This window comes from Protomyctophum parallelum (genome assembly GCF_964188405.1).
Source record: "Protomyctophum parallelum genome assembly, chromosome: 23".
NCBI classification, from domain to species: Eukaryota; Metazoa; Chordata; class Actinopteri; order Myctophiformes; family Myctophidae; genus Protomyctophum; species Protomyctophum parallelum.
In genome coordinates, this window is record NC_139715.1 from 20,457,373 (window position 1) to 20,480,392 (window position 23,020).

The 23,020-nt window shown below is 43.8% G+C and overlaps 3 protein-coding genes across 3 annotated transcripts; 2 read left to right on the forward strand and 1 right to left on the reverse strand.

The window, feature by feature from the left end:
* Positions 1–1,823: 1,823 nt before the first annotated feature.
* LOC310853946 (carboxypeptidase O-like) lies at positions 1,824–6,803 on the forward strand (the record flags this gene model as incomplete). Its single annotated transcript, XM_083758420.1, has 8 exons — positions 1,824–1,862; positions 2,819–2,920; positions 3,013–3,120; positions 3,220–3,336; positions 3,813–3,909; positions 5,464–5,666; positions 5,929–6,013; positions 6,535–6,803. The coding sequence occupies 8 exons, from the start codon at positions 1,824–1,826 to the stop codon at positions 6,801–6,803; spliced, it is 1,020 nt and encodes a 339-aa protein (XP_083614546.1).
* A 441-nt stretch (positions 6,804–7,244) lies between these two features.
* nudt15 (nudix (nucleoside diphosphate linked moiety X)-type motif 15) lies at positions 7,245–10,036 on the reverse strand. The gene is made up of 3 exons (XM_083758731.1): positions 9,808–10,036; positions 8,751–8,947; positions 7,245–8,104 (listed from the first exon to the last, which is right to left on the reverse strand). The coding sequence occupies exons 1-3, from the start codon at positions 9,957–9,959 to the stop codon at positions 8,004–8,006; spliced, it is 450 nt and encodes a 149-aa protein (XP_083614857.1). The 5' UTR covers positions 9,960–10,036; the 3' UTR covers positions 7,245–8,003.
* A 2,048-nt stretch (positions 10,037–12,084) lies between these two features.
* trim25l (tripartite motif containing 25, like) lies at positions 12,085–21,112 on the forward strand. The gene is made up of 16 exons (XM_083758563.1): positions 12,085–12,885; positions 14,170–14,265; positions 14,652–14,885; positions 15,709–15,868; positions 16,050–16,088; positions 16,210–16,248; positions 16,511–16,555; positions 16,648–16,701; positions 17,325–17,399; positions 17,615–17,674; positions 18,059–18,481; positions 18,717–18,833; positions 19,034–19,069; positions 19,564–19,632; positions 19,826–19,891; positions 20,335–21,112. Exons 1-16 carry the CDS (start codon positions 12,259–12,261, stop codon positions 20,907–20,909), a joined length of 2,715 nt encoding a protein of 904 aa, XP_083614689.1. The 5' UTR covers positions 12,085–12,258; the 3' UTR covers positions 20,910–21,112.
* Positions 21,113–23,020: the final 1,908 nt, after the last annotated feature.

Consider the following 23,020-nt stretch of genomic DNA (forward strand, 5'->3'; position numbering starts at 1 on the left):
TTGTAGTGTCGATAATATTAATAATCTATTTCTTAAACCTTTACTATACAGTTACTCTTGATAATATTGATCAGGGATCATACAAATTATACGATTTATAATCTTTTTTTATCATAATCAAACTCTATTAATGTCTCTAAATCATTTATGAGTTCATGCTATATAGGCCTTGTGGCTTAAATATTTAGTAATTGTATTTACCGGTAATAACATACAGTACAACATTTTTCAACCACAACTAACCACATGAGTTGAATAAGTTTAGGAACAGACGTCCTGACACTAAATACATAGTATACAACACATTATCTTTGATGTGAAAATGAATCAACTGTAGAATGGGAACTTGGAAAGACCCTTTCTGACAAACCACAAATCATTTTGTCTAGAACTTTCTAGCAAACAGAGAATTGAGAAAAAGAAATGAGGAAATGAAATAGAGCCACTCTATGGATAGAGCTCTCTCATCGTTGCATCAGTGCAATCACTGATAGTGAAGAAAAAGTTATTGGAAAGACACAAAACACACCTCATTTGACTAGACATTCCCAGCAGACTATAACTGAGAAAAATAAAGAAACTATAAGGAACTGGAATTTAAAACATTTGCCATATAAAGTGCAATCATCAGTATATTAATCATAAATCATATACGTTTTTAATCATCTTTAAAATATGTAGCACACTTGGCATAGACACTGGCACATTACAAGTCCATCTGTTAACATTTAGGGCTAGTCATTTGGGTTTCTGGTAAAAAATGATTGAACAGTTATTTTATATGTCCGTAACAAAAGTAAAAATATTTATCAAAATGTACATCACAAGCTGACATGGTGATGACCCCTGTCTACAAGCATATCTACAAGTGACGCAATGTGAGCTTGTAGATCTGCTATTTTCACTATAGGGTCCCGGGCAAATGTCTCATTTATTTTTGGGGTCTTGAGCGAAAACATTTGGGAACTACTGATTTAGACTGATACAGCAGATCTACGAAGCTCTTGAGAGTTTAGACAGTAGATCTGCTATTTTCCAGGCACAAATGAATGACTAGTAAGTGTTCATTAAACATTAACCAGGCAGATCAACCAACAGCACAGGGGGGGGGGGGCTCATCTAACCTGACTAGTTAGACAAAGGTCTGTCTTTATCAGATCCAAAGAAACTATAAAAAGGTCTCCGTTTTGCCATGAGGTCACTCAAGAGTGTATTTATTTTCTAAAAAGGAAGGACAGGGAGAGAGGTGACAATGCTTCACTCTGTGGGATTTGCTTTTCTGATGCTGCTGTCTCAGATTGGGGCAGCAACGGAGGAGCGGTGAGTCTGGACTCTGGAGTGGAGATGGCAGAGATCTTAAACACTGGTCCGCTATTATGATCGATCATAGCAGTACAATGTGTTGCAGTATACAACCATGAATACTTGTTTTCTGTCAAATTCTAGGCGACTGGTTCACTATATTATGTGTTCCTTCCAGTCCTGTCAGGGAAGGAAAAACTTCACCATGGATTTTTTTAATATATTTATATATAATATATATTTTTTATGATTAGCCTAGGTGATTTACTTTCAGATATGACACAGAAAAGAAAGAAAAAAGAAAAAAACACATGAATGTTTTTTGACATAACAGATTGCTTTATAATAGGCTATTTGTCTGATGTACTCCAAGGTTACATTGAAGATTAGTTACATGAAACAATGCACTTCAGTGCAGTATCAACTTTTAAATGAACAAATTAATTGATATGCCAATTGTTTGATATGAACGCAATTTGGTATGGGTGTGTGTGTGTGTGTGCGCGCGCGTGTCTAACAGAATGGAACATGACTACTACAGATACCACCCAATGATAGAGGTAAGTGAATACACCATGGGCTATATCTTGCGCCTCCCCGTACCCCTTATCCTTAAACGTATTTGCCATTTTTTTACTATTTTGAAGAACCTTTTAAAATAGTTGAAATAGCCAATCTACAAGCCCACAAAGTGTTGATGTAGAACGAGTTGAACCATTCTAAAATGTTTTTGAAAATAGTAAAACATGGCAAATAATTTTAGGGATGGGGTAAGGTGTGGCACAAGATAGGGACCTTGTGTGCTTCCGTTTTCACAAGCACTCAGTCTCATACACTGACGCGCACACGCACACACACACACACACACACACACACACACACACACACACACACACACACACACACACACACACACACACACACACACACAATATAACCTATTGACACGTTATCACTAACGTTTTGTTTAGACAGACAATATGTTCCAGCTAGTCTTTACGTACAATTTTTTTTATTTGTAGTGATTGGTTTATTTAGTTAAGGGCAGATAGAGAATATAGTAGGCTACTGCAATCAAAATGGAGTGAAGATGTATTATAGTTATCCAGTCAGCTACCTGCACATTCCCTATTGGGGCGGCGGTGGCTCAGGGGTAGAGTGCCTGGATGGTAACCGGTAAGGTTGCCAGTTCGAACCCGGGCTCCCCCAGAGTTACTGTCGAAGTGTCCTTGAGCAAGACACCGAACCCCTAATTGCTCCCGATGTGCTAGTTGGTGCCTTGCATGGTTTCCGCTGCCATCGGTGTATGAATGTGTGTGTGAATGGGTGAATGTAATGCACAATCTCTGTAAAGCGCCTTGGATAAAGGCGCTATATAAATGCACCATTTACCATTTTATTTTACCCTATAGTTTTGATGTGTGTATTTCAAGGCTGTAATAATGGATTCCTGTAACATCGTAGTCGAATGGTGTGCGTTTACCATAGTGTATTGCTACTCTACTCTTCCCCACAGATCACCTCCTGGATGACCCAGATTGCCAAGGAATACCCTTCACTTGTGTCCATCGAGGTTTATGGCGAGACTTATGAAAACAGATCCATTAGCCTTCTCAAGGTATTCCGCCTCCCTCGACAACAGCATGCTGTATGAAAACAGAGACGGGCTTTCTCAAGGTAATCCAACTATCAACCAAATGTGTTCCTTAGATTGGCGAGAGCGCTGGAGAGACTACAAAGAAAGCTATCTGGATGGACTGTGGAATACACGCCAGGGAATGGATCGCCCCGGCATTCTGTCAGTACTTTGTCAGAGAGGTGCGTGCATGTGCATGAAAATAAACTGTGAATAGGGCAGAATTTGTGCATCTCATTTGTGTTCACACAAGTGCATGTTCAACTCGCCCACACCACCAGATCCTCCAGGCATACAAAACAGACCCAAAGATGAGGGAGATGATGAAGAACGTGGACTTCTACGTGACCCCTGTGCTGAACGTGGATGGATACATCTACTCATGGACGGATAACACAGTGAGTACCAGTGTCTGATGTTTACAGGAGGTGCAGTAAAGGAAACACTCTGTGCCAAGAATAAATCATTCAGTGATCATTTTGTGGACTGGGTGCATCTAAAATGCAGGTGATGAAAATAAGCCTAACTAAAAGAAAACCTGCTTTAAATTGATTCTACCTTTCTGAATCACATCAGATGGTTCTACCATTTTGGCAGTTAACTCGGGTTTATGTTTTACTTTTATGGTGCCTTAAGCAGCCTCGGAATGATAAGAAACCGTACACCATATTAAAATGCTCCCAATAAATGTAGTTGATGAATTACTCGGATATGCCAAGCTCAGTGGTCTTGTTCAGTTAAACTGACCACTAGAGATAAGAAAGGCCTCATCAGGGGCCAACAGCAGGCTGTGTATTACAAATGAGTGCTAATTACTAATTAGTAGGGCATAACGTTTATTAAACCCACATTTCATCCATTTTGACTTCTGCAGACTCGACTGTGGAGGAAGTCCAGAATGCCCGGACCTAAGGACTGTGACTGTTTCGGTGGCACTGATCTCAACCGCAACTTCGATTCCAACTGGGGGAGTGAGTGCTCTTCTATATCGATTAATTAAATTCAATCGTCCGTCCGTCCGTCCGTCCGTCCGTCCGTCCGTCCGTCCGTCCGCCCGTCCGTCCGTCCATCCGTCCGTCTGCGAACAGCTAATCTCCGGCACCGTTAACCCGGTCGCCACCAGGAGGCCAATACATTTTTTTATATTACTCCTCCAGATTCTGTCCAAAAATCCCGCAAATCGTTACACACTATCTCTATAGTCATGTGCTCAAGCCGGATCTGTCCGACATTTCATATTCCATCCTAATTGGCTGTCAAAGTTTGCAGGATTGGCCCTTTTGAAACAAAAAGCTTCAAATCATGAACGCAGCGTTCAATTTATGTGAAATCTTTCACAGACTTTCCTACTGGGCTGAGGAATATATCCCTGCACCCATTTCAAATTGGCCTGTTATAGCGCCACCAACAGGTGGATTTTTGCAAAACACATTTTTGGAACAAAATGCCTCAAATCATCCAATTGCCATCAATGGTGTAATAACAAATGGCACCCTTTTCACATTGGCCCCGAGGGGCACTTTTTCTAGTTTTTCACTGTTTTGGGCAGATGTCCTGTCCTGACCTCCATTTACTACTGTATGAGCAAAACTGTATCAACCACTAGACTGCATTGTTAGTGACTGACTATAATTTATAGAACAGGTTATTCCACACAGTCGCACGCATGCAAGCCTACCATAACCAGCTCACAAACGAGACTGTGCAGCAAAGGGATAGACATCCTAGCCTTGCACTGTACTATCTCTTGCTAATCACGTGTTGGATGTCTTAACTTTTGCGTTTTATCTCCTTTTAACACGTCTGTTCCCCTTTATCTATAGTACATTCTTGATTAATGATGTGCTTGGCTTGTGCTATGGCTTCCTACTGTGAGGTGCAATAATGATAAGCCGTGGTTTACCTTGGAGCTAAAGATCACATTAGTACTCCGATCTGCAAAACCACAAGGCACTGAAAACCACTGTTTTGAGAGACCCGCACTGGCTTAAAACAAGAGCCCCAGACCCCCCATTCAGTTCAGGCCCCACTCCCCACACTAACCAGTTAAACCTGTTTTACTGCTGGTTTGAGATGCAAGACAATCGTACACCGTACGACATGGCTACAAATTCACTGAATGAACTTGTATGTCAGATATCTTTTCTTTTTTCCTAGATTCAGCTATTATTGTATATTTTCGTCTTACACAAACATTCAATTCCCATTGACAATGGAGAATTTTACCTCATATGTCCGAGCGAGGCTCTGAGCAAATCCGATATTTTCGTCCTACACAGACATAAAATCCCATTGACAATGACTGGAGAATTTACGTCAATTATGTGTCTGAGCAAATCGGCTTAGTGTCTTTTTTTTGTCCAACACAAAGATCAAATTCCCATTGACAATGAATGGACATGATGATGTACAATGATAAGAGCGCCCCTCACTTCACACGGGTGTGTTTTTTTATATTCCCAACATTTATTCTCGATTAAATCCGATCGATGAGTTTGATTAACTGTTGCACCCCTACTCCACAGCCATTGGGGTGTCATATAACTGCTGTTCAGAGGTATACTGTGGCCCCAAGGCCCTGTCTGACCCCGAGGCTCAGGCCGTCACCGACTACGTAGGGAGAATGAAGGCCAACATCCTGTGTTTCCTGACCATCCACTCCTACGGGCAGCTGATTCTGGTCCCCTACGGGCATCCCAATGTCACTGCCGACAACTACAATGAGCTGGTACCAAATTCTACATATAGAGGATAAACATACTGTTTAGGAATAAAGACTGCGCGTCACTGTGCGTGACATCATCTTCATATCCCGAAGTTATGCGGGAAAGCCTGCTGTGCTGATTGGCAAAAAAACTAATTTCTGGCCTTGACAGCCAAAAAAGAAAAGTCCTATCTTATTGCATTAAACAATGTTAAACGACATTAAACTCACTTTGCCATTCACTTTATGCATGCACATACATACCCACTATTGTTTGGTTTCTCAGATGGAGGTGGGTCTGGCTGCAGCAGATGCCATAAAGGAGGTTAATGGCATGAAATACACTGTGGGAAGGTCTCCAGACATACTGTGTGAGTAGGAGCAGACCACTAGCAAGTTCAGTGTTCTCTTTTAATCCATGAAGACCTGGTACGCATCTGTGTCACCTTAGCTTCTAACCACTTTAAACATTATTTTTAACGGTTGAAAAATAGCAGATATACAAGCCCATAGCGTGGCACTGAGTGCCGTGCTATGAGCTTGTGAATCTGCTATTATAAAGAAAACGTGAAAATGTGGCGCAAATCTTTGAATATGTATTCTTACAAAACAAATGTTTGTAACTCATATTTTTGCTTCTGGGGGGTGGGGGGGCTGGAACAACATATTTTCAGATGGGGGTCAGTGGCCATTGTTTGGGGTCCTTGACATTAAATAGTTTGAGCATCACTAATATAGAAACATTTCAGAAAAAACTGTTAGGACTTAGAAGACATTTGTAGAATCGGTTAGAATCAGGTCTTAATGGTTAAATGTAATCACTTCTTAAAACACACAAACATTCATTCGTACACTGCACGACGAGCTATAGTTCCTCATCTTTTCCCTGCAGACCCGAATTCTGGTTCTTCCAGAGACTGGGCCCGCCAAGTGGGGATCCCCTTCTCGTTCACGTTCGAGCTCCGGGACAATGGCACGCACGGCTTCAAGCTGCCAGAGGACCAGATCCAGCCTGCGTGCGAGGAGGCCTACGCCGGAGCGCTGCACATCGTCCACCACGTGCACGACAAGTCCTTCCCCAGTGCCGGTGTCCTCACCGTCACCGCCACGCTGTGGACCACACTGCTGGCGGCGTTCGTGACTAGCACCACCGCGCTGTGAGAGCGCTGCGCGTCCCAACTCCCGGCATCATTCTACAAACACTCCCACTGCGATCGCGCAGTCTGCTAAGTGTTGTTCGTTCGTAGGCCCATGGATAGACTAAAGGCCTATATTCATAGTCCAGTTTTTACTAACCACTGTTTCGGTGGTCACCTCTTCACTGGGCTATGAATAGGCCTTAATGGCCCTATCTTGGGCGCACCTTACCCTTTATCCCTAAACATCTTTTACTATCTTGATTTTTTTTTAAATAGTTCAACTAGCCAATCTACATTGGCACGTTGTGAGCTTGTAGATTGGCTATTTGAACTCTTTTAAAAGGATTTTCAAAACAGGTAAAAATGGCAAATACGTTTAGGGATAACGGGTAAGGGTAAGATATAGCATAAAAATATGTCTGAGCAGAATCTGCGAAGACAATAAGAGATCTGAGATGTATGATTTTAAATTAAGGTATATTGTTTATTTATGTTTTGAGTTGGGGTGGGAGTTTTATATTGAGGGGGGGGGTGTAATTTTATTCTAGGGTTAGTGGATACTGGATATGTAATAGGTAATTTAACTGATCTTACTATATTCTACACACTACAGGAATATAGCCTGCCCTTCAGTCCTGTCTGGGACGGGCGAGGATTATTTAGATTTAGAATCGATGTTTCAGAGACAGATTCAACATACAGCATGAAATATTACACAAGTGTAGCCTACATTCCAATTTAGTCTTCAGAATATTTTGTAAACCTTCTGTGCAATTGTAAATTAAGTCAATAAATATTTGAAGACAAAGATCTCTCTGGTGTACTTTGAGGAAGTAACAGTGATACTACTGTAAACCACTTAAACCCTACTGTATATACTTTGCAATCTCAGTCCCACAGGGTTCTAACTTGGTGGTATGCCTGGTGGTATGTATTTCTTGACCAAAAATATCCAAGCTCACAGTCGAGCTTGTAGATCTGCCATTTTTGCCAAATGTTTGGCCCCAGACTGGAACGCTAGAGATTGTGTGCTTATATGGGCTGCATCATGCAGCCCATATAAGCACTGTAACATTGTAACTAAAAACATGTAAACAGTATTCCACAGAGATTAAAAAAGAAAACGGCAAACAAACAAAAAACAGTATCATAAGACAGTTCCTACTTGCTATATTGTGACAGTGAGCCGATTCAGTGTCCCGTGGTAGCACAGCGCTGTGTGTCAGTCCATGAAAGGCTGGAATCTTTGACGTCTCAGACAGGCCAACGGCAGAAAGAGCTGCTCCTCAGGTGGAAACTCGTCCCAGTGAATCCAGCTCCACCCTGGTCAAGGAAATAATAATCACATGGTCAGGTGTCAGAAAGAAAAAGAGCACCAGGTGCTCACAGGAGGTAACTATAGTAAAAAGATTAAATGATGCTCACAGATCAAATGGGGTCAAAACATGTGAAGAAACAACAGACCAGGCATCAGGAGTAAGATAAAGAAGAACGGCCTTTATACATTTAAAAGGCAACTGCCAACATGTTTCGACCTTGGGAGGTCTTCATCATTTCCGCCCTGATGAGTGCCTATCTGAGTGTCTGTTATGTAATAGTCAGGTGTGGAATGTTCAAAATAGAGAACTGATAGTTTAACTGATAGTATTCATTTATATCAATTAATTTATACGATTTATGTTTCATTTGGTTTTTTATATATTCATTTTCATTCAAGTATAAAACATTCAAACGTCAGTCTACTATTTGCTAAATATTGTTTTAAGTTTCATTGTTTTAACATATTTTGTATTGAAGTATATTATTTTATTTAATTCAATGTATGTAACTTAGATGTGCAAATCCTCTCGTCTAAAATGACACGGATGCTTTCGCGGTTTCAAATGTATAACAATGTATGGGCTTTCCAGATCAGGCAGTGAGGAAACACATACAGTAGACTAGCAACCACGCGCTGTGTGTGACCGACCTTCATTCTTGTCCGGCTCCAGGTTGACTGGCTCCGCTGAGTGCGTCCTGTCCAGTTCACCTTGCATGATGATGGTCACATAGTGGTACTGCTCCTCCAACTTGACGGAGTTCACCACGGACGCAAAGCGCACATTAATCAAACGCACCCCTGCCTCTTCCATCACTTCTCTGTGGGCACACTCCTCCCATGTCTCTCTGTCAAAGGGGGGGGGGGACCATCAGCATCGCATAATTCGGACGTCACGGTTAAATCAAATGTGTGCACTTACTACTCCAAAAAAGGACAGTGTAGATCAGTGGTACTGGTAGTGGTGGTTCTCAAGGTTTCCTTGGGGGTGTAGTGTACCAGGGGGTTCCCAGATAAATCTGTGCTAACACAGTATCACGTTCATTTTAACCACTTTATCCATTTATGGTTTAGCTATTCAAAAATAGCAGATCTAAAAGCTCACAGCTAATACATCTGCTCTTTCTTCAACATGAAATTTAGATTTTATTGTATTTTCTTTTACATCATTTATTTTCTTCTTGGGGGTAACTGGCACAAAGCATTTCCAGATGGGGCTTCCACCGCCAAATACAAATACATCAATTTGGGGGTCCTTGACTTGGGACCAAGTCCAGGACGACCACCAAGGGTCCAAATTATCCTGTGTGTGTGTGTGTGTGTGTGTGTGTGTTTCCATGGCATAATGCACATCAAATGGGTAGGCTATAGGGCCAGGCTACTTAAAATGAGAAGGTTTGAGAATCGCTCTTATAGACAGGATATGATAATAGATACATAAATTATGTTAAATCACTTAAATTAAAGGGCATAGCCTATATTAGCATTTTGGACAAAATGGCCAATTTTAGATCAAGGTGCCCAGTTACAGTTAACAGTCTTTGTATTGAGTTGTGCTTGAAATGTACTGTAATTCTGCAAAGTACAAACTGTTAATAAGTATTTCAATCAATCAATCTCTTCCTATATCTAATATTCCTCTGCATCACTTTAATCTAAGCTCAGAACATCTTCTAGAGTCTAGACTAGACTAGAGTAGCCTGCTCACCCAAATTCTAAGTGCCCCCCGGGGAGCTGGTATGTTCCATGACCCATCGAACCTCTTCGTTTCCCAACGAGCACACAGTGAGGGTTCGCTGCTGGATCTGTCACCAGCACACCCACTCCAACTCCTGGACGTTTAACTGCTATTTCTGACATCTTTTCACTTGCTTTTCGGCTTTAAAACATCACTGAATGTTTGACACCACCACCACCATCACATTAAAGATCACACCGGTCTGTGTCACTCATCTAACGCCAGGGGCCAGGGCTCCACTGGGCGCGTTGCGTCACGCGTGCGTCACGCGTGCGTGCGTCAAAAAACGAACCGGTTCAATTTTATGGTGACGGAGACGCGACGCAACGCGGGCAGTGGAGCCACCCTCCATTGATTAAAAGGGCACATTCCCGACACTGACGGAGACGCGACGCAGACGCGCCGCAGACGCGCCCAGTGGAGCCCTGGCGTAAGGTGTCACTGTCTAAGAAAGTAAACAAACATGCACGTGGGGTTCTTCTAGTTCCGCCTGCAGATCTCTCCAGTGATTGCTGCTCGTGGCGTTACTGCCATCTACTGGCTGAGAGGTCCAATTCAAGGTCACTCAAAATATTTAAAGCAGATGTTTTTAATCTTTTTATATCATGGCTCATTATTTATTCAGCATTTGAGCCACGGACCACCATAAAAGAATAGATATTTTGTATAGTTGCACACTTGACACTTCCATACTGAATTGATGTTTGTACTGTGTGTACCATAGGAGAGATAACAGGCACACAATCAAAACTAGAACAAGTGCCCTTCTGGGCACAGGTCTCCACCAGGAGGATAGGAGTGTGATTGATTGAATATTTTATTAGGCAACATATAAATGCAAACAGCACAATGTACAGTCAGGCATTTTTGTCCAAAAAAAGGATTTCACCGAAGAAAGACCTTGCAGCCTTGTTTCCATTCGGGTCCCATCCACTCACACATGACATGAATAATACATTAACACAGTAGCAGCAATTGATAAAATCATATAACAATAATAATTTAAAACATATACATTTCCTCTAAACATTAAATATACAGTAGCCTATGCACAGGTTGGGCCGAAGTTTAATCGGAAGGGGATGTTTCGCATAGAGAGGCAGGGGCGATCACCTCCTCTCCCTTTGACCTGCTGACAGGTGAATTTTTAGGCCTGTCTTGAAGGAAGCCAGTGATTTGTTTGTTTTGAGGGAGGGGGGAGGGCATTCCACACCTGCGTAGCAGTGCTTTGGAAGGTGAATTTGCCCATATTTGTTTTATAAATGGGTGGCACCAGATCGTTGTTCACGCTCCCTCTAGTTTTATGGCTGTTGCTCACTTTTTTAACGTAATTAGTGAAGTAAGTGGGTACTGAGGGCATGGAGGGTAAAGTTGCATTTACAATTTTGAAAGTCAGGCCCATCTTCAATTGCTTGACTCTGTCTTCCACCCTGAGCCAGCCAGAATGTGAAGTAGCGACGCCTCTTCACATTCTGGCGAGTTTCCTTCACTTTTCGGGGCACTTTCAGCAGCTGCAAGTTTCTGAATGTTCTCAGACAATGTTCTTGCCGAAGGTGAAGTAGACTCGCCGGGGGTCGAGTCCTCTCGTATTCCCCTGGTCACCCAAGAATCCTGGCAATGCATGAATTGATTGAAATATGTATTAACAGTTTGCAGAATTACAGACAGTACATTATATTTTAAGCACAAACTCAATACAAAGACTGTTAACTGTGTGGACGACCCAAGCATTACACTTGTTTACAAGAGGGTCCACCTTGTTCAATTCATCAAAACATTTAGAGACATACAAATAGACACGACTTCTATATAGTCAAAGAACAGAACAGGAATTCATCATAACATTTCTGGTGTAAAGAAAGACAAGTACGTGTGTGCAACAAAACAGCAAAAAAACTAGTTGAGTAAAATTAGTTGAGTACGCCAGCACCAAACACGATTTTAGTTATCATTGTTAAATGTGTAAAAGTTCCGACCAGTTTTCGCTGCTGGAACTGGAAGACGTAAGCAGGTCCCTGGCCTGAAATAGCACACACACACACACACACACACACACACACACACACACACACACTTGGCTACTTCTGTCCTCCACTTGTTTTCATTCATCTCGTGCTGCAACTAGTTTTTCCTGCAGAACCTGCGGCCCTGCCCATTTCAGCTCTCTGCCTGTAACGTCGGACGTCTTCAGTATCATCATCACTCACTCACCTCACCACTCCACTAGCCTACCATCTATCTCATTTGGGGAACTGCTAGAAAAGTTGATTCTCTTCACTTCTGAGGCAAACACACATTCTCTACAGGAGACCTTCAAGTCTTTATGCCGGGTAACACACATGTTCTTTTGCTCTCCTACAACAGTTCTGACTGTCGCCACTAACTATAGTCGACCCCGGTGGTGTGCGGCCAAGTCCGACCATGAGCTCCAAACTTTGGACAGATGAGCAGTTCAACTGCCCGGTGTGCCTGGACCTCCCCAACGACCCCGTCACCATCCCGTGCGGCCACAACTACTGCATGGCCTGCATCAAGGACTACTGGAGCAAGCCCGACGCCAAGGGCGAGTACAGCTGCCCGCAGTGCCGCAAGACCTACTTCCCCAAGCCGGACCTGGCACGCAACACCATGCTGGCCGAGGTGGTGGAGCAGCTCCGCAAGGGCGCCCTGAAACCCCCCGACGCGGCGCGCGATTCGGTCCGGAGCACACGGAGCAACAAGTCCTCCGGGAAGAAGAAGCTGTCCTCGGCGGCGGTCGCCTGCGACCTGTGCCGCGGGCAGAAGCGGCAGGCGGTGAAGACCTGCCTGGAGTGCATGAGCTCGTACTGCGAGGCCTGCCTGAAGCCCCACAAGACGCAGGCCGCGCTGAAGCAGCACGAGCTCATCGCCCCCACGGGCCAGCTGGCCGAGAAGATCTGCACGCAGCACAAGTACCTGCAGGAGTTTTTCTGTCGCCAGTGCCGGGTGTACGTCTGCTGGCTGTGCACCAGCAACCAGCACAAGGGCCACGAGTGCGTCTCCACCAAGGTCGAGCGTGAGGAGAGACAGGTGAGTTGGAGTGAGTAGCTTTATGATAAAGAGGGATGCAGGAAGAGTCATTTGAAGTCTGTCTGTGCACCTGTATAATGGTGATTGGTGCCCCTCAGTGTGAAATTGGCTGTTAGTTTCCTGAAATGTGAAACAAGTAAAGAATATACATGATTATTTATTTTGAACATGCATGGTGCTGCTGGTACAACAGTATTAAGACAGACCAAAAATTCCCCTTCAACGTATTGTTTATTTAAAGTTCTGTCATAATGACTGGCTATCCATAGCCCCTTTGGGAAACCTCTGTGAAGTTTGGACTCGCTTTACGTAGGGTCCCTGTGCATTTATTCCACGCTCTATGGTAGGCAGATGTACATACCCTCCGTTCATATATATGATATATATTAATTTGATGGAGAAATCCATCAAATGAATCACACAAAGGTGGATGGTGTCATTGGTGTGACTGTGATTCGGTAACACTGTCCATTCCATTGATGGGGTTTTCTTTTAAAGTGGTGCTCATTGTGTTTCATGTTGTCTGCAGCCTGGCTGAGAACATTCCTAACTACATTCCAGTTTAGTCATAACGCACCACCATCCCTTGGTTAATTTATTTTGAGTGTACAGTCAATGGTGCAGCTGAAAGGTAGGGCAACAGATTAAGAATGCATGATACTAGTAGTAGTAGTAGTCTCAAACTAGTACATAGCTAGACAACAACATCAGTTGTTTAAAATACATAGGGGAAAAAATTACTTCAAATATCTTTATTTCAAATCCATATAAAAGAAAACGGCACATAATATAACTGCTGAAAAAGCACATGTCTGGTTATGAAGAATCATGACATCACTAGTGGAAGAAGTTGCTAGTTGTAGTTTATTGACTATACTTAATATTGGCCTATACTGTAAAAAACTACTACTGTTTAGCACTCAAAACCAGCTATATCTGCAACGCTCTAGAATGGTTTCTAACATTCTACTGTTTAATGACATTAAATGCATATCGATTATAATAGTATCTTTGTGCGGGTATTTGTTTATAGGGAGCTCGGGTGAGTTTGCCAGGGTGGACTTCTTTCACTCCTGACATCACTGCTGATGTCAATGGAAAAAGGGGGTAGGAAGTGAGCAGATGCGTTATCCATGACAGTTCATGAGTTGGACTAGAACCCATGATGTTGCAGCGATGATGGCTTTTGGTTGTGTTCCAATGTCCACATGCACCTATTGTGGCGTTTTGTCTAACTAAATTACCACATGTGTTCTTATATCTCCCGATCACATCACCTTTCAGAAAGGGCTGTCGCTGATGCAAGCACAGAACAACCAGCGTTTGAAAGACAGAGAGTTCCAGCTGAAAGAGATGAAGCACATGATGGAGGTCATGAAGGTTGGTCAACTAGCCTGGGCAGCATTCCTTTTCGGGTTTATGATCCGGTCGGGAGCGGATGATATCGCTACGTCATGTCGTAGTATTGTTTTGTAGTCATCAGTCATCCGGAACTTCCTTTCCCCTCAAACCGTTTTTCTCAATAAAAGCAGCAGAGCTTTTGTTATTCTTCCGGTTTGAGGGAAAAGGAAGTTCCGGATGATTCTTCCTGCCTGACGACTACAAAACAATACTACAACATGACGTAGCGATATCAATCGTTCCAGACCGGTTCACACGGCAATTTTGCAACACAGACCAGTCTTTCCTCCGAGGCCGATCGATCGGTCTTTACTCGTTCACAATCACACCCCTTAACATTAGTTCTTCCATTTCCCCCCATGCAGCGATCGGCAGAGAGGGTCCACGGCGACACAGAGCTGGTGCTGTCGGAGCTGCAGAGATCCATCGAGCGTCTCCAGGAGCTGGTGGAGGACTTGATGGAGCGGTCTGGCCAGGAGAAGATGCTCCAGGCGCAGGAGGTCACGGAGGGCCTGGAGGCTGAGATCAAGGTGTTGAAGAAGAGGGACACGGAGATGAAGGAGCTGGTCTCCTGCGAAGACCACATCCATTACCTCCAGGTACTGTATATGTGAGCGGGCGGGACACAGCGTCATCCATCCATCTAAACTAATAATTTGAGTAGTGAACGCAAAATTACCACGTATGGCGCCGAAATTGAGGACGGAGGGGCCGTTGTGATTGGCAGGAAGGTCTCCCATTCTGCACCGTGATTGGCTGAGCAGCGCACAGGGGACACACGTTATATTTAAGTTGCAGATATTCAGTGTTCACGTTTGAGGGCCGTGGCTCAGTGGCACCTTGGCTGGTAATCCAGTCTGGCAGTGTGCTGCGGGTTTGACTCCCGATCCCGGCGGCCTTTACTGCATGTCACCCCCATCTCTCTCCCCATTTCCTGTCAGCCTACTGTCTATCCATCTATAAAAATATAAAATAAAGGCAAAAGCCACAAAAAACAAAAAAAAAGGTTTTACTCACAGAGCCTCCTTCACCTGATGAAATGTACTCACAATGCACTCAACCAAATTCACCACATCCAGCAAAAACACAAAATCACACTCTGAAGTGAGGGGCGCTCTTATCATCATACATCACATTCCGTGCTCAGCGAATCACATTATCACATTCCGTGCTACAAACACAACTACACACAAAGCTGTGCATAGGAGGCCCCTCAAAAAGGAACGGGTACCCAAACGGGTATGGACTAGTTTATATAATAAATCTAACCATATGCCTGCCTGTCTGTAATGTGTCTGTCTGTCTGCTCTCAAATGTTTACTTTATCTTCTCCAAGTGAAACTATCCAGATGAATGTTTAAGAAGAAGATAAAAATATGTTTTATTTGCCTCTTCTCATTTGTTTCCCATGTCCACACACAGACATGCGAGTCCCTGAGTGAACCCCTGGAGACAGGGGACCTGCCCAGCGTGCAGGCCAATCCGGAGGCTTCTTATGAGCCGGTGTGCGACGCCATCCTGGAGCTCAGGGAGAAGGTGGAGGACATTTGCAACAAAGAGCTGAACAAGATCGTCAAGCAAGGTTAATGAGACACGGATATACATGTTGTGTAATGTTATCATGCCCATAGAAATACCAGCATAGAAACCATGTCAAACACAGAAGAGGAAGCATGTGTCTATGCTGTACATATCTATGGTGATGACATGTCAGGTCATGTCTGCAGTCTTGTCATTTTATGTTGTCTAATCTTTGTTTTCAGTGAATGACACAGCCCTGTTCACTTTGGGAGATGGCAGTGGTGAGTTTGACACAATATGATGATGATTATGTACAGTATGTGCTGTTTTTTATGTTATAACTGTAAGCTTACGTTAACAAGGCTTCTGCCTCTGATCTGTCACTCTCTCACCTCTTGACAGCCAATAGAGGCGACGCACCAAAAGGCAGCTTTTCAAAGTGTGAGTTTCTCATTTTCTTCCGGTATATACATAAACGGTTGTTATATTTAACTATACAGTGCTGGGCGTTTACTTACCTGATCCCGGCGGCCTTTACTGCATGTCACCCCCCCATCTCTCTCCCCATTTCCTGTCCGCCTACTGTCTATCCCTGCATAAATAAATAAATACATAAAATGAAGGCGAAAGCCACAAAAACAACAAATGTCATGTTGGATAATGCATAAATGGCACATTTTATGAATTTGTTAATTTCCCACAGTGTTTGGTCTGGGTTCTTCTCGCAACACAAACAACCGCTCTCAGGGTATGTATAGCACTCTTGTCTATTGATCAGTTGGTTGATCAGTCAATCAATCAGTCAATAACTTGACGTGACCTTCCTTTGTTGTCTTACAGCACCGACACTTAGTGTCTCAGTCAACTCCAGGGGTCCAGAAAGGCGAGGATTAGGTACTATAACCGCTGCTGTCAAAGGCTACATATATTCTTTATTTCAATTCATTTTGACGTCTCACGTAGGTGCAGGATCCATGATACATGCGAGTCTCTCTCTCCGCACGCACACACATGAAATACACAGGAGTCTCGCCATAAATGCTCCCCAACAGCATAATCGGAGCAACTATGGTGCAGTGTGTACAGTGTGTAGGGGCTATTAGGTCAATGTTTAGTGTGTAGGGGCTATTAGGTCAATGTTTAGTGTGTAGGGGCTATTAGGTCAATGTTTAGTGTGTAGGGGCTATTAGGTCAATGTTTAGTGTGTAGGGGCTATTAGGTCAATGTTTAGTGTGTAGGGGCTATTAGGTCAATGTTTAGTGTGTAGGGGCTATTAGGTCAATGTTTAGTGTGTAGGGGCTATTAGGTCAATGTTTAGTGTGTAGGGGCTATTAGGTCAATGTTTAGTGTGTAGGGGCTATTAGGTCAATGTTTAGTGTGTAGGGGCTATTAGGTCAATGTTTAGTGTGTAGGGGCTATTAGGGCAATGTTTTGGGGGAGAAAAATAAATGACCTGATGATGATTTCCAAACCACAGCATGATTCATATTATTCATATGTCACTGGATGCTGTTTAGGTGTGGGTCTGAGGACACAAGATGTCAGGAGCCGAGATATGCCACAAGATGTCAGGGGCAGAGACGTGCCACAAGGTGTGTGTGTGTGTGTGTGTGTCTGTCTGTGTGTGTGTGTGTGTGTGTGTGTGTGTGTGTGTGTGTGTGTGTGTCTGTCTGTGTCTGTGATCATGGTTGTAAGTGAAAGTATAAACAATAATTTATGAAAGCCTGGTAGAACAATCCCTCATCTTGGTGTGTTTCTGTGCTTTAAAAATGTATGTATATATGTGTACATTTCTTCCTCATTGCAGACAGAAGAAGTGGGAATTCCCCCAGACCTCACAGGCAAAGTACAGGGGAAAGGGAGTCAGGTAAAAACAGCCAACACGACATTGTTCGACTGGTCGCACTAGTTAATCTTAAAATCAAAGACTTCCTCAAGATATTCAGTTTTCCTCCCCCAGCATTTTCTCACGAGCATTCATGTGACACAACACGTTCTCTATAGCAGTGGGGTTTGGATCCTAACAGTGGGTGGTGCGATATTCTGAAGAATATAGAATAACGACACAACCTTTCAGTCAAAATATGTAAAAATAGTGAATTATTTACATTATTTCTTGGTCTACAAACATGACTAAACATGCTCCTTTGTTGAACTATACTTAGAACTTGATATAATTTTAGCTTGATTCTGGCCTTCTTGCCTGTTTTGAAAGCATCTCTCCCTTCACATGTCTGTCTCTCTCTCACAGTTAGGTCGACCAGTTCCAGATCCAGCCCCAGCCCACGACCCAGTCCGACTCCTAGTCGGAAAGAGTCCCCGTCTCTGTGGAACAGATCTAATAGGAACCACACCCCCATTAGCCCTCCTCCAACACCGGAGCCAACACCAGTTCAACCCAGTCCGACTCCTAGTCGGAGAGAGACCCCGTCTCTGTGGAACAGATCTAATAGGAACCACACCCCCATTAGCCCTCCTCCAACACCGGAGCCAACACCAGTTCAACCCAGTCCGACTCCTAGTCGGAGAGAGACCCCGTCTCTGTGGAACAGATCTAATAGGAACCACACCCCCATTAGCCCTCCCCCAACACTGGAGCCAACACCAGTTCCTGTCCCAGCTGTGGTCCCTGCCCCAAACCCCACAATAACCACCACCCCAGCATCAACTGGAGGTATGGCACAAAAAAATGTCAATATTAAAATATTTTGGAAATGGCCAATCTACAAGCTCACAAAGCTTTGAACCAGGGGCTCCCTGGGACCCTCTCGAGGATCCCTAGGGGTCCCTGGACCCCACGTTGACAATGACTGGCTCTAGTGAGTGCACAGATCTGTACCTTTTGTAGTACCATCTTGTTTTCCTTTTAGTCTGGTCTCATTCTAGTTTGGCGTCTCTTGTCCCTTCAGGATTCAGTCGGATGGCTTCGATGGCTTCGATCAGCAGTCTGTTCCGCTCCCATCGGCGCGCGACTCCGCAGGCCACACCCATCGTCAATCACACCCAGTCTCCTGGAGCAAACCCACGTAAGACCCGGGCTCATATCTCTGAAACGCAAAACATTGAACAGGAAACTGCAGTGACAGGAAATGGGAATACATTGAGAAACAGTACTTTAATACTAATAATGATATAATAATAATAATTTGGCTACCATGGATTACCGTAGACAAAAAGCTTACAAAATCTTTTGAGCTCTGCTTATTAACTGTGTGTCTCTCCACAGAGGGAATGGGTGTGCGAGCTGAAACACCAATAGAAGGTACAGTGTAAATCACAGCTTGTTTATCGTTCCTCCGAGTGCTAATGTAATGTCCTTGAACTCTGCTCAGTCTAACTCTAAAGCTTCAATGATTTCAATGATTGTTTAAATCAGGGGCACCCACACTTTTTTGACTTGAGAGCTACTTTCAAAATGCCCAGCTAAAAGAGAAAAAATTGTTGAAAAAAGTACCATTGGAATAGTGGCGCTGATGTTGCATGTGAAAATGTAATTGGTTGTTTTTTTTGGTATAACTTTGTAATGCTACTGACGTTTGTGTGCAACATTTGAGCTGACAGGCCATTTTTATGTCAATCAATCAAGTCACCTTAATTCAAGTGATAGATTATATACATTTAGGGGCATCCCATGTGATCCACCTGCACAGCCTTTGTGATCTACTGGTAGATGACGATCTACCTTGTGGGCACCCCTGGTTTAAATGATTCTGTGCTGATCTCTGTCTAATGCTGTGTTTTCGTTGGACCTGACAGTTAATCCCAGCCTTTTCTTGGACTTGTCCATGTCAGCCTCCATGTCGGATCACATGGCCTTCCCTGCGTGTGAGTTAAAGTGAAGATTTCACGTTTTCAATTCTGTACATTTATTAAGCACAGAACATTGCAAAAAATAGCATATCTACAAGCTCACAACACGTTGCGATGTAATGCAATTGTGAACTCGTAGACCGTCAATGTATTATTTATCCTTGTGGGACGAAGCAATGACTTTATGTGACACCTCTGTCATTCACAGTGAGGGAGATCAATATAGACAGCATCCAGGCCCCAGAACCAAGAACCCGAGAAGAGTTCCTACAATGTGAGTTTTGACAAAATCTGACTGCAAATACTACAGAACCTACACAATTCAGTTGGACCGACCCATGCTAAAATGCTATACTCATTTATGCTGTAAAGTGGGTTGCTTTTGGTGGCTCAGTAACCCATGTGGACACCGCTTATATTGGCAGTGTCATATGGGTTTAAATCATTAGAAATGCTCTCTAAAAATATACAAAGGTAAGCAGTTATGTAAACTTGGTTCCAACTGGCCCCACTGCAGGCTATTATGACATGTCATGCCAATAGACTTGACATTGGACCACAACATTACACTCATCATTTTATATGACAAACATTTCAAAGAAAATAAGAAATTGTTGATTTAATTTCATAATCTTTAATAGTTTTTTATAGCTTGTGTAGAATAAACAGTTTATCAGATTATTTGAACTGTATCTCATCCCCCCCTCCTCGTCGTAGATGCTGTGTCTCTGACCCTCGACGCGAACACGGCCCACCGCCGGCTGGCCCTCTCCGACGGCAACACCAAGGCCACGCTGCAGGGCTCGCTACAGCCGCACCCCGACACGCCGCAGCGATTCGACGGCTGGACCCAGGTACTGTGCCAGGGCCCCGCCTACGGCCAGCGCTCCTACTGGGAGATGGAGTGGCGGGGCCGGGGCTCGTCGCTGGGCGTGGCCTACGGGGCCATGGCGAGGAAGGGCTCGGACACGCACGCGGGCCTCGGCTACAACGCGCAGTCCTGGAGCCTGGAGGTGTCGGACACCTGCTGCTCGGCCATGCACGACAACGAGAAGCGGGACATACCGGTCACGTACTCTCCGCGCGTGGGTGTCTTCCTGGACCTGATGGCGGGCACGCTGTCCTTCTACGGCGTGGCGGAGAGCATGAGCCTGCTGCACACCTTCCGCGCCAACTTCACCCAGCCAGTGTACGCCGCCTTCGGCGTGGGCAGCGGGGTGGGAGTGGGCCTGGACTTTGCCCGTGGCCAGTTCAGCTCGAGTACGGACAGCATCAAGATCTGTCCAATGTGATGACCGACCGGCTGGCTGATCGTTGGCCTTAATAATAAACCCGAATTCAAAACCCCCTTCAAAATGGCAGATCTACAAGCTGCACTGTCCAAAAGACATTTTGGACAATTTCAGCAGTAATGAAGGATGAACGTGATTAATGACCTGGACCAAGTTGCCTCTTCGATATAATATATCTCTCAGAATTGTATTTTTTATCTAACTTTATTGTCTCCACCAGGCCGAAGGCATGTGGGGAGAGTATGTTTTGCACTCCGTCCGTCCGCGTGTCCGTCCGTCCGTCCGTGTGTCCGTGTGTCCGTGAACAGCTAATCTCGCCCACCGTTAACCCGGTCGATGCCATATTTTGCACACACACTCCCTGGATGCCAACGATGAACCTCTGCCCCAAACTTTCCAGAATGGCCTGTTATAGCGCCACCAGGAGGCCGCTTTGTGCAAAACAAGTTCTTGCACAGTACACCTACAGATTTTGTCCAAACATCACGCAAATTGGTACACAGTCTCTCTAGAGCCATTCAACGAAACGGGTCTTTCAAATTTATCAGACTCCATCCTGATTGGTTAACATTGGCTTCCAAAGTTCACAGGAGTGCTCAGTTTCAAACAAAATGCTGCAAATCATGAACACATCGCGTGATTTCCGTGAAATTGTGCACCCACATTCCCACTAGGCCGAGGACAAAATGCCACATGAACAATTTCAACTCAGCCTCAAGGTGGCGCTATAACTGGCCGAAAAGTGTTTTTACCTCTAACTGCACGGATCTGTGGATAACCTGGTGGAGACCTGTGCCCGGAAGGGCACTTTTTCTAGTTTAAATAGTTTTTTGCTAGTCTATCTTATTATTCCTTTTTTTAAGTTATAGTTTAGATTTTATTAGTTTAGTTTCTTTGTAATATGAGGTATTTGTGATCTCTATTGAAATGCATTGTGGGAATGCACGGCTGTACTTCAGGAGGCAAGGTTATACTTTTCTCAGTTTTCAATTTCAGTTTAGTATTTATTAGTTCAAAGGGCCAGTCACACTGAGCACTAGACCTATATCGTTCAGTTGAATGATTTTTTAAACTATTTCTATGGTTATAGGACTGTTTAGTATTTTTAGTATTGTGATATGAGGTATTTGTCTGGCGTGAGATAGAAAAAAAAGTAAATGTATTGTGTAAAAAGAACTCAAGCTAAAACATCCCATTTAAAAGAATGTATTCAGTAAAACTGGCACAGGAAAATAAATGCTGAAAGGCCTGTTTTAAAGGACGCCAGAGATTTGCAATTTTTTTAAGGGAGGGAGTCAGGGCATTCGACACTTGGGCAGTGCTGTAGAAGTAGAATTTGCCCATTTGAAAGTGGGTGGTACCAGATTATTGTTCTCACTTCCTCTTGTATTGTGGCTGTGGGAGTCGGGGTCACTTTTTTTAGGTAGTTTGTCAGGTATGCGGTTACAGAGGGCATATAGCTGCAGACAGAGGGTCTGCTGTCACCCAAGCGGATATGTTGATCTGACAAACCCATTCCAAAGCGCCAGCGCTCGCCCAGCAGTCTGCTGTCACCCAGGCAGTTTGCGTGCACGGCCCTCAGGCGTCTTACTGGTATAATCTAAAGATACTTGGTCAATGAACATCTCTTTCTGTACCATGTCATACAAATGTGCATTGCGTACAGGTACAGTAACATTTTGCAGTTTGAGTATTCAAGATGATCTAGGGCCTAGGCTTTATACATTTCAGTAATGAAACAGTCGGTTGTATTGTTTTCACTGGTTTATTTACAAAAAGAGGCAAATGCATGATAACATTAATATTTTACAAAGCATTGTAGGTTGAAAGGGGAGGTAGGAGGAGCCTGTGCAAATCACAAAATCGAACATCCTCTGACTGGTGACCAACAAACCATGTGACATTCAGAATCTATCCAATATCCTCCGAATTGACCCCAAAACCACCATGTGACATCAGAAAAGAACATAATGTCTTTGAAAAACTAAGACAACCCTATGGTATGATGCTCCCCCGTTCCCCAATGACAACCTTATTGTTCAATGACACCGCTATAGTGTGGTATCATTCCCCAATGTGCCTCCTCTTTCTGACTTTACAACAGACATCAA

Coding starts and splice junctions, on each gene's coding strand:
- nudt15 (XM_083758731.1), bottom strand. CDS start 9,959: ATGTCAGAAATAGCAGTTAAACGTCCAGGAGTTGGAGTGGGTGTGCTG. Junction 8,948..9,807: donor GGGGGGCACTTAGAATTTGG/GTGAGCAGGCTA, acceptor CCCCTTTGACAG/AGAGACATGGGAGGAGTGTG. Junction 8,105..8,750: donor GGAGCCGGACAAGAATGAAG/GTCGGTCACACA, acceptor TTCCTTGACCAG/GGTGGAGCTGGATTCACTGG.
- trim25l (XM_083758563.1), top strand. CDS start 12,259: ATGAGCTCCAAACTTTGGACAGATGAGCAGTTCAACTGCCCGGTGTGC. Junction 15,869..16,049: donor GAACAAGATCGTCAAGCAAG/GTTAATGAGACA, acceptor CTTTGTTTTCAG/TGAATGACACAGCCCTGTTC. Junction 16,556..16,647: donor CACAAACAACCGCTCTCAGG/GTATGTATAGCA, acceptor GTTGTCTTACAG/CACCGACACTTAGTGTCTCA.